The sequence below is a fragment of the Olea europaea genome, chromosome 8 (assembly GCF_002742605.1).
Source record: "Olea europaea var. sylvestris chromosome 8, O_europaea_v1, whole genome shotgun sequence".
Classification (NCBI taxonomy): Eukaryota; Viridiplantae; Streptophyta; class Magnoliopsida; order Lamiales; family Oleaceae; genus Olea; species Olea europaea.
The window spans coordinates 6,475,466-6,486,664 of NC_036244.1; the positions used below are offsets into that span (position 1 = coordinate 6,475,466).

At 35.7% G+C, this 11,199-nt stretch overlaps 1 protein-coding gene across 1 annotated transcript; it reads right to left on the minus strand.

The window, feature by feature from the left end:
* Window positions 1-6,671: 6,671 nt before the first annotated feature.
* Window positions 6,672-10,130, minus strand: LOC111398662 (probable boron transporter 7). The gene is made up of 13 exons (XM_023025673.1): window positions 10,073-10,130; window positions 9,865-9,976; window positions 9,708-9,790; window positions 9,359-9,545; window positions 9,131-9,269; window positions 8,853-9,018; window positions 8,587-8,753; window positions 8,198-8,371; window positions 7,978-8,073; window positions 7,767-7,883; window positions 7,358-7,674; window positions 6,993-7,272; window positions 6,672-6,836 (listed from the first exon to the last, which is right to left on the minus strand). Exons 2-13 carry the CDS (start codon window positions 9,966-9,968, stop codon window positions 6,693-6,695), a joined length of 1,974 nt encoding a protein of 657 aa, XP_022881441.1. The 5' UTR covers window positions 9,969-9,976; window positions 10,073-10,130; the 3' UTR covers window positions 6,672-6,692.
* Window positions 10,131-11,199: the final 1,069 nt, after the last annotated feature.

Consider the following 11,199-nt stretch of genomic DNA (forward strand, 5'->3'; position numbering starts at 1 on the left):
TATATCATCTAAGCTAAAGGCTCTTGACATTCTCATTGCGAAGCCTTTCCTGATCTATCATGTTTTGAATAGCCTTCCTAGCAAATTTAATCAGCTTAAGGTTTCTTACAATGCTCAGCGGGATAAATGGAATTTGAATGACCTCATAGCAGTGTGTGCCCAATAAGAGTATAGGATGCGCCGTGAAACTGTACAATTAGCTTTTCAGCCATCACAGAATAAGGGGCCTTCTCATAATCATAAACCTAAGTTTCGTAAGGGTAATAAGTCCCATCGAAGTCAGCAGAATAAAAATTTTAGTGGTCCCAAAGTAGTTATAAAGAAAAATGATCAATGTAAGTTCTGTAAAAAGAAGGGTCACTGGCAGAAAGACTGTTTTAAATTCAAGACTTGGTTGGAAAAGAAGAAGAGTTCTCCAGGTATTCCCTTGGCCTTAGTTTGTTTTGAGTCTTCTTTAGTAGACTTGCCTTTGAATTCTTGGTGGTTAGACTCGGGAGCTAATATTCATATTGCGAATTCCTTGTAGGGGTTCATAGCAAACAGAGGCCAAGTGAGAATAAAGTAAGCTTGAGCGTTGCAAATGGATTTCAAGTGAAAGTTGAATTCATAGGAGTAGTGAAGTTAACTTTAGAGTCTGATTTTTATCTTGTTTTGGAAAATACAGTTTATATACCGCAGATGAGACGGAATTTAATTTCTATACCAAAACTTGATGCTTGTGATTTTACATTTAATTTTGGTAATGGAATGGTTAAGTTACTTAATGATTCTCGTTTGATTGGAAATGACATTTTATATGATGGTTTATATAAATTATCTTTGGCTCCTTTTGGTGATGTCTCGTATGTTACAAATGTATCAAAGAAAAGGGCTTTAATTCGTGAATCATCATCTATGTTGTGGCATAAGTGATTGGGTCATATTTCTAAGGGTAGAATGGAAAGATTAGTAAAAGATGAGATGCTTCCTTCCGTAGACTTCTCCGATTTTGACACTTGTATAGATTGTATAGGAGGAAAGTTAATTAAGTCTAGGAGGAAGGGTTCGACTAGGAGTAATGGAATTTTGGACTTAGTTCACACTGATATCAGTGGACCTTTGCTTTCCACTATATGTGGGAATAAATATTTCATAACTTTCATTGATGATTTCTCATGATATGGATATATTTACTTGATTAACGATAAATCACATGCACTTGAGAAATTCAAAGTTTTCAAACTAAAAGTAGAGAAACAATGTGGAAAAAGTATCAAAGTTGTGAGATCTGACCGAGGTGGTGAGTACTATGAAAAATATGACGAATCTGGTCAAAATATGGGTGATTTTGCAAAATTTTTACAAGAGTGTGGAATAGTGCCCCAATACACCATGCCAGGGACACCTGAGCAGAATGGTGTTTTTGAAAGACGTAATCGAACTCTAGAAGATATGGTTAGAAGTATGATGAGTAAAACAAATTTGCCTGAATATTTGTGGGGTGAAGCCTTGAAAACAGTTATGTATATTTTGAACAGAGTTCCAAGTAAAGCTGTTGCAAAGACATCTTTGAATTATGGACAGGACATAAGCCAAGTATGGCTCACTTTAAAGTTTGGGGATGTCCAGCTGAGGTTAGGATTTATAATCCATTTGAAAAGAAATTAGACCCTAAATCAACTCTTGGCTACTTTATTGGGTATCCGGATAGATCAAAGGGATATAAGTTTTACTGTCCAAATCGCGGCACTAGAATTGTGGAGTCCATTACTGCTAAATTTCTGAAGAACGATTTTGGAGATAGTGGGAGTTCCAGGTTGAAAGAAATTCTTGTTGAACCTAATCAAGTTGTAGTTCCAGTTCCTGTCATACAGGAAAGAGTTGGTTCTCAACCAATTGAAGTTGTTAATGAAGAACCGAATCTCCAATTCCTCAAACTACGATTGAATCGGTTCCTGAGCCACAAGTTAGGAGATCACAAAGGGAAAGAAGATCTGCATTGCCCAGTGATTATATTACATATTTATTGGAGAGCGATTTTGATGTTGAGCATATTGTTGATCCTATAACTTATAACCAAGCATTGACAAGTCCTGAGGCAGATAAATGGATAACTACCATGGAAGATGAAATGAATTCCATGGAAAGGAATAAAGTTTGGGATCTTGTTGAACTTCCTCCAGATACTAAGGCTGTAGATAACAAGTGGATTTTCAAAAGTTAATTAGATTCAAAAGGAAATGTTGAACGAAAGAAAGCAAGATTGATTGCAAAAGGTTTCACTCAATGAGAGGGCATTGATTATGTTGAAACATTCTCCCCTGTTTCGTCTAAAGATTCTTTTCGAATTATCATGGCTCTTGTGGCACACTACAATTTGGAGCTTCATCAAATGGATGTTAAGATAGCATTTTTAAATGGAGATCTTTCTTAAATGATTTATATGAAACAAGCTGAAGGTTTTGTTGTAAAAGGAAAAGAAAACTTGGTGTGTAAGTTAAACAAATTCTTATATGGTCTCAAGCAAGCATCTCGACAGTAGTATTTGAAGTTTGATGAGGTTGTGATATCTTTTGATTTTGTCGAAAATACTATTGATCAATGCATTTATCTTAAAATCAGTGGGAGAAATTTTATTTTCCTTGTATTGAATGTTGATGACATTCTATTTGCTAGCAGTAACTTAGGTCTGCTTCATGAGACAAAGAAAATGTTGTCTACTAATTTTGAGATGAAAGATCTTGGAGAAGCTTCCTATGCACTTGGTATTGAAATACATCGTGATAGAAATCGTGGTCTATTGGGATTTTCTTAGAAAGCTTATAAACGACATGTTCTAGAAAGGTTTAATATGCAGAATTGTGCACCTGGTGATGTATCTATCATAAAAGGAGATAAGTTTAATAAAATCCAATGTCCAAGGAATGAGTTGGAAAGGGAATCTATGAAAATGATTTCATATGCTAGTGCTGTGGGGAGTTTGATGTATGCTCAAGTTTGCACTAGACCGGATATAGCCTACGCAGTAAGTGTCCTTAGCAGATTTCAGTCTAATCCAGGACAAAAGCATTGGAAAGCAGCTAAGAAAGTTATGAGATATTTGAAGAAAACTGAAGGTTATATGCTTACATTCCAGCGTACAAATCATCTTGAGGTGGTAGGATATTCAGATTCTGATTTTGCTGGATGTCAAGATGATTTGAAATCAACCCCAGGTTACATTTTTACATTAGCTGGTGGTGTCATTTCTTGGAAAAGTGCTAAACAGACTCTAGTGGCATCTTCAACTATGCAAGCTAAATTTGTGGCATGTTATGGGGCTACAGTCCAAGCCGTTTGGTTAAGAAATTTCATCTCTGGCTTGAAAGTTGTTGATTCTATCTCAAGACCGATCATCATCTACGGTAATAACAGTGCAGCAGTATTCTTTTTAAAGAATAATAAAAGTTCTGGTGGATCAAAACATATTGACATCAAATATTTGATTGTTAGAGACAGAATCAAAGAAAGGTAGACAAAAATAGAGCATATCAATACAGAGGCGATGGTTGCAGATCCCTTGATTAAGGGACTAGCTCCAAAAGTTTTTAAGACACATGTTACTAATATGGGTATTGTGGAAACATTTGATGTTTTTGGTTAGTGGGAGTTATTTATGTAAAGAATTACGTTTTGGGCTTGATCCCTTTGCGGGGTACATAGGCAACCCATATGCTTTCGAGTACAGTCCCTTCTGATAATAAAATAATTTTTTCCCTATTGATGAACTATTTTAAGCATGTATTTGACTTATGTCTTTTTATATTATTGACATCTTGAAATATGACGTATAAAGACATAAGATGAGTATCTTTTAGAGACATGTGGCTTCATTTTGATTCGAAGCATTATGAGGACCGATATGAGTTAACACAGTTTTTTTTATCACATTTGGTGCTAAGTTCATACCACATACTACCACATTGGTTGGAGGATGGGGATCCATGTCGATAAGGATGTTGACATTTGTAGCTGTGGAATGGTCTTACATATTTTAAATTGGTGTAATGACTTTCATGTTTGGTGTTAATATTCTTGTTGGATCGGATCATATTATGTAAGGTGTCCTCATTGGAGCTATACTTTTGTGGCCACCTATGTAGTCTAATCCGGGTGTTAAAACTTTGGTATGTCAATCAAATATTTGCCCAAGTGGGAGAATGTTGGAATAATTAATAATTCTATATGTGGGCTTCACATTCGATTGCAAAATTTTACGGGTTAGATAAATGGCTCATAATGATATTTGTATTTGAGCCAAATTTATTAAGTGATCAATTGGACTTTTTACACCTTACGAGTTATAATTAATTTGATGTGGTAATTTAAAGTATGTGGGCCGGAAATAAACCATAATTAGATTTCTAGTCGTAATGAGACGGCTCAAATTATTTCCTATATATAAAGGCTAGGTCCCCTCTCCTCTCGATATGTTTTTGGCTTGTCCCATTGATAGCTGATATTTTATGAGGAGCAAGGAGGGGAAGATTTTGGCTGCTATTACAACTATTATATGTATCAACAATGGTTTTCGCGGGTATGAATTAGTTTCTATAAATTTATTATATGGTGATTCTAAATTCTTGGCATGATTACGTATTAAAATTTAACATCAAACTCACGACATCTACATTCTGAGAGATTTAGGTTGAATTTCGGTGCCAATTGAACAACTTAAGCATCTCTTACGATTGATGTCTTGAATTTGAATAATTGGGATGCAAAAGAACCCGTGAGAGGTAAAACGAGAGGAGACTCTTCCAAAGCAGACAATTCATATCGTATAACAGCTTGGACACAAAGGCTCAAGTTATTACAAAAAAAGTGCTTTCGTTTGAAATATTCGATCCTATCACTTTTCTAGCATGGCAAACATAGAAAATATCTCAGAGGAAAAATTGCAACCTTTTAGTGGATTGCATACAGGGGCGAATCTTGGAGTTTGAGTTAGTACGGGCGGTCGTGGACCATCTACCGTTGGCCGCATTAAAATATTAAAAGTCCTTTTAATATCCTTTTTTTTTGTAAAAAATACATTTTGGAATGGTGATTTGATGGAGAATGTGTGACTAAAAATAAAGAAAAATTTTGAATTTACGTATAATATTATTTTATTGAAGAACGTATGGATGAAAAAAAGAAAGAAAAAAGTAATTTTAAAAAAAGGGGGAATCGAACAAGGCCTAAAGTATAAATATAACAATTATTTTATTCAAATTGAATATATATAATTCTGTTATAAGAATAAATAGAACTCATCAAATAATATTGTTGCCAAATTTTGTATAATTCAAAGGAAGAGTATGAATTCGAGTATTTAAAGTTGTTTGCATTAAAACAATCAAAACCTAACAAATATCGTTTCTTAAATTTAGTAACACAATTCAAGAGATACCATAATTGTTAAGTTTACCACAACCATTACTTGAGATCACGGGTTCAAATCCTCATTGTCCCTCCTTTATTGAATTTTGGTAAAAATTATAGAATAAAAATAATACATAACAAATTCATTGACAAGGATTTGAACATAAGACTTGAAGTATATTAAGACTGACTCTCACCAAGTAAGCTACAAGGGATGTTTAAAAATAAAATCAATTACCAAAAAAATAAGGTAAAAATTTAATCAATTACTAACAAAAAATAAAAAAATCCTGGCGGATCCAGCTAGGGGGACTGCCCTAGTAGGCCGCCCTCTAGATCCGTCAGCAGCCACCCTCTGAATCCGCCACTGATTGCATAAACCAAGAATCTTCAATACCTTATTTCACACTTTGGATATAATACAATTATCTTATCCAAAAAAATAAAATAATAATAATAAATAAAATAAAATAAATCATCAATAGCTTATAAAAGATTTCAAGTTCTTTTTCAAGTCCAAAAAATACCTATGTAGGGGGCAACCTCTTCAATGGTCAAGCATCCGAAAACTTTAGTTTTTAATATTTTTTTCCTCTAGTTTTTAATTTTTTTTTCCTTTCGAGATTTCTGTTGTAATTACCTTTTGATCCAAGTTAGAAGAGATTGTACTATGTGTTATGCCGTATTTGACCATTGCAATTGAAAAAACTTTACTAGAGCAAGTGCAAACTAAGAACGACTAGATGGTTAAGATTCATGAATCATTACGATATTTTCTTTTATACATTTTCAATTTTGCAATTGATATTTTGATGCATTAGGTATATGTGCATCATTATTTGTTTACTAGTTTTTTTGATGATAAAATCGCCGTACATTGGCCTGCATTTGCATGCACAGTAAGGGTGGTGTACCCACAGCCACGGGTTAAGGAGAAGCACTTCGAAACGATGCCGTGTGACGTTTGGAAGATGGATTTTGGGGGATTTGCACAAACTAACATTAATATTTGTTCAAACAGCAACCACCATGAAAGAACGTGGGATAATGAAAATATGTTCTACAAATCAGTAGATACCCACATTTTATGATCTATTGTGGACGGAAACAGCTAGATCATGATAACAGATTTCCTTCCCTGAACATGGCTCACAACTTTTGTTGTCCTCGTACTCGAAAGATGAACTTTTAGAATGAGCTGTCCTTACACTCCATCGGCGCCTTCATGGAGTGCCTGGAATAAATAATAAAACGTATTATATTGTCCCGAATTATGAAATATCGGACCAATAATAACGAGCTCGCAGTTATGAGTAACTGACCTGAAACTGCTTGTCAGTGAAACTCGCAGATCTATGCTTCAATTCACCTCTATGAGTCGTCATCTCGTCCAATATTTCATTTACATCAACACCACCTTCTTCATCTTGGGGATCATTCGCTTCTCGATCCTGTTTTACACGTTTTAAGTAAAAACCATCCGTGATTACTTTCTAGTTTTATCTAAAACTGTGGACCAAATATGCACATAATTTCACATAATATTGTAACTCCTCTTCGGACTTGTAAGGAGCGATCGTAAGAATCTAAGGAACAGAATAACATACCCTGAGCAAGAGACTCCTTCCCGGGATAGGATGTCCTGAAATTTCCTCATATTCAGCTGCATCTAATTCCTGAAGATGACTAGGTGGAAACAGCTTGGGGAGAACGTGTTCTCTTATACTTATCAGAAAGAAGAATGGCAATGGAAACAATATTCCAGCAATAGGTATCCATGTGATACCAAAGCATACCAAAAGATATGCAAACTGGAAAGCCGTAAACATGAAGATGTATTTGAATGATACTGTCTCCACGAATGAAGCATGGAGACTCTCGATGACTCTGCCAGAGTAAAGCAAGTTAATTTTGGAAGTGCTCAATTGATCTAGAAAGGAGATTTCAAGCACAATGAAAACACAAAGTTTACTTGTAACGTCGATCAGGAGGAACGAAGATCAGCAGCATCCTCTCCCAAAACTGATTACCAGGGAGACTGTCAATGGCCATGTAGGCAAAGTATCCCCATAGAACTGAGGTAGGTATCATCTTGATCACAGGCACAGCAATTACGGCCAGTCCCACAAGTATGGATTGAAACAAGTTGCTAACTCTTTGCTCATTTACTCGAACAGGCAAGTGGAGATCAATGTATATTTTGGGATCCAATTTTCCGTTTGCATCTCCTTCGGCTTCATGTTTCAAGACGGCCTCCTTCAGGTTTGACAACTCTCTCTCAGCTGTAAGCTGCAGTAACATAATTTTTTCTCCCAATCATCCAAGGACACAGAAAATGCACATTTAACTTACTGAAGTACAAATTAGAAGCAAGATCTTACAGACGGAGGATTCTCCATCTCAATGAACACCGCGTGCATTCTTCCATAGATTTCTGAATGGCTTGCTTGCTGTTTCATGCCCTCCTCGGCACTTTTTACCATTTTCTTCCGAATCAACTGCAGATTGGAATCTAATTCTTTAAGAAAGTACTCTTTCTGTATTGTTGAAAACAGTATGCTAAGAAAGTTTCTAAGTAATTGAATCTCCCACCTGCTTCTTGAGGACGGCAAGACTCCTTGTGTGCATAGGTGATTGTGGAAGGACCCCATTGGAAGGCGGAAGTCCAAGCAACCCGCAAAGCAAAGTCTGAGATCAAAAGACGGCAGAAATCTCTAGCAAATCATTAAAGAAAATTTGATAAAATTTCATATTTATGGCATCAAGAAGTTATTGGAGGCTGAAATTCTTGACAACACCTTTAATTTCATACCATGAATCCAAGCAAGAGGATATCCCAGTGGTAAGCAGATGGATTTTTGAGGTTGAATTCCTTCTGTTGTGCCATCTGTGAAGCTACACTATGATCGAAAAAGTACAGTCCTGCTATCATCACAGCGGGTATGATGGCAGCAAAAATATAACCTGTCGGCACCCTTCCCATGTCCTGCGAATTCACCGGATGAAGCGAATGATTTTTTAAGTTTTCTTATATACCAGAATCCATAGATGATTGCTCAAACAGAATATAAGACTTCAAAGTGGCATTTCAGAACTTCAGAGATTCTTTAAAAGGAAATGAGAAATCAAAACTACTGCAACAATTCTGCAACACATACTAAATCGAGTGTGCGAGAAACAGGATTGTCAATCTGTTGTTACCTTAACCACAGTCCAGTGACGCAATGATCCCGATTCCCAGGGAAGAGGACAGACGAGTCTCCTGGGAATTCCAGAAGGAACATTTTCGGGGATGATATAAGATAATGCTGTCCATGCCACAACCATGAGTGGAACTCCATAGTCAGCAATAAAGCTTCTAAACCAGCCTATAACATTGACACAAGCCAAAATTTAGTTAAAATCTAAATGGTGATGAAATGTCACTATCATCGACTGAATACTGAATAGAAAATAACTTCGGGTACCTGTACCATACGGCCAAGACCTAGCTTTTCTGCTCTTAAGGGCAGTGAGAAGAAGGCCAAACGAAAATATAACTGCAAGTAAACCGTTTGCAAAAAGCCATTGAAATTGGAACTTCTCTTCTGCGGCATTTTCACCGTTTGGAATGTGAAATTCGCTCACCACACCCTATGATTCAAACATTAATGATTATCAATACAAATTCCTCTAGGCGTTTCGAATAGTATCATTGAGAATATTTAAAGGTAAGTACCAAAAACGAAAAGAAAAAGAAAAAGACCTTGATAGCCTCTTGAATGAAAAGAACAGTGATCAACATTCCGAAAAGTTCCCCTGCCACTCTTGTAAATCGGGTGATGATGGTGCAAGCGTTAAATATAGCAAGCAGAAACAGCATTAAGGCAGTCCACACGCAGACCCTATTGAAGAAAATCAAATTCACTTCTTGCCCAGGATACCATTATAAAATCAAAATACTCGAAAGGGAAGGGAAATTAGTATTCCATACCACCCTGCCCAAGCTAAATACAGCTCCTTTCCCATTCCTTTCTTGGCAAAACTGTACAAGTATGTGTACATTATAATTGTTGGTTCTGCAACTCCCAGAATCAACATTGGCTGTCCCCCAAAAATTGAATGGATGACTCCACAGAGAGCCGTGGAAACAAGAGTTTCAACAGTGCTCAAGCTTCCATCTATTACAAATCAAAGAAATTTCTCCAGATAATTATAAAATGCATCTTCAATCTGGATGCAGGATGCAGGATGATTATTTAGAACAAAGTAGAGATCTTTCATGTCTAAAATAATCATACTTCAATACCGGTAAAAATATTCTGTGAGATAAAAATGTATACCCGTTTCCCTACTCAATTGCTCGCCGAAGGCAATGACTGGGAGAGCTGAAGCAAAGAAAATGTATGCTGTTGGAGCTAGTATCCTGAAAACGGTCAAAAAAAAAAATTTCACTTTAGATGCTTAATTAAAAGTGAAATTCAAGCAAAAAGGCTTCACCTTGCACCCGAACTACATCCATCAAGCCAGTCATTTTTGTAGCATGACAGCCTTCCTTTGGCATCATTGATGACTCCCTTGATTGGACTCTTCAATTGATTCATTGCTTATGCTGCATAAGAAACTAAAGGGGTCAAATATACTGATAAATATCAAAACAAAGATTACAAAGAAAATGCTATGATCCTTCAAAATTAAGTGCACTAACGAATTTCATTAGATTGCACTTAGTTCCGTTTTGGTACAGTAAACAATAGTTCGACCAGGTTATGAACAATAACAAAAATATTTGAATTGGGAAGGTAAAAAATATATTATTGAAGATAAATATTGCCATTTTAATTTATTACTACACCAAATAACTAACAAATAGAAATTACCGAAGAGAAGACTCGTGACTTTGATGTGAATGGAGAAAAAGTAAATAAAATAATCAGGAAAGCAATGAACACCAACCTTTGATAGAATGTATATAAAAAGTATGTATAATGGAGTCTTTCTTGACTATAATTGACCGTTTTCAGGAAAGATTCCATTTTTTCGCTAATTCTACTGCTAAGAAAATTGAAGAAATGGAAATTGAAGAACATGTTCTGAAAAATATTAATGTGAGATCTAATAGGAGAATTATAGAAGAAGGGGAAAGGGAAGAGAAGAAGAGAAAGGAGGTGAAAAGGAGTGAAGGAGAGGGAGAGGACGGAGAGAAATAAGATGAGAATATCGATTTATTTCATTAGCAAATGTTATTCCAATTACGTCGCATATGCCCCTGATTTAAACTATTCCGCTACAAAAAATCAACTTTTCACCTACGGAAAATTATAGCTTTTCACATACGGAAAATTACCAACGAATTGATGCAATCCGTTGGTAATTAGAAACGAATTATCCGTTGGTAAAAGTTATTCACTTTCAGCTATGATAATCAGTAACGGATTTTCTGTTGATAACGTTGATATGTCTTTACCAACGGATATTTCGTGCTTCATGTGATCATTTAATATTTGGATCTTTCACCTACGGAATATCTGTAGGCGGCGTAACGAATATTACCAACGAATGCATCCGTTGATAATTAGAACGGATTATCCATTGATAAAAGTAAGTCACTTTCAACTACGATAAATAGCAACGAATTTTTCATTGATAATGATGATATCTTTTTATTAACGGATATTCTGTCTCTTGTAATCATTTAACATTTGGATCTTTCACCTACGGATATTCCGTTGGTAATTAGAAACGGATTATCCGTTGGTAAAAGTAATTCACTTATCCCACATTGAAAGTTCACAACAAAGTCTTCGGAGTTGCCCTTTATAAATTAATTTGTGG

Excerpts from the sequence above, each read along its gene's own strand:
- LOC111398662 (XM_023025673.1), bottom strand. The coding sequence starts at position 9,968 with ATGAATCAATTGAAGAGTCCAATCAAGGGAGTCATCAATGATGCCAAA. Across the intron at positions 9,270-9,358 it reads TATTTAGCTTGGGCAGGGTG|GGTCTGCGTGTGGACTGCCT; the intron begins GTATGGAATACT and ends TTTCTTCAATAG. Across the intron at positions 8,372-8,586 it reads GTCACTGGACTGTGGTTAAG|GACATGGGAAGGGTGCCGAC; the intron begins GTAACAACAGAT and ends GTGAATTCGCAG.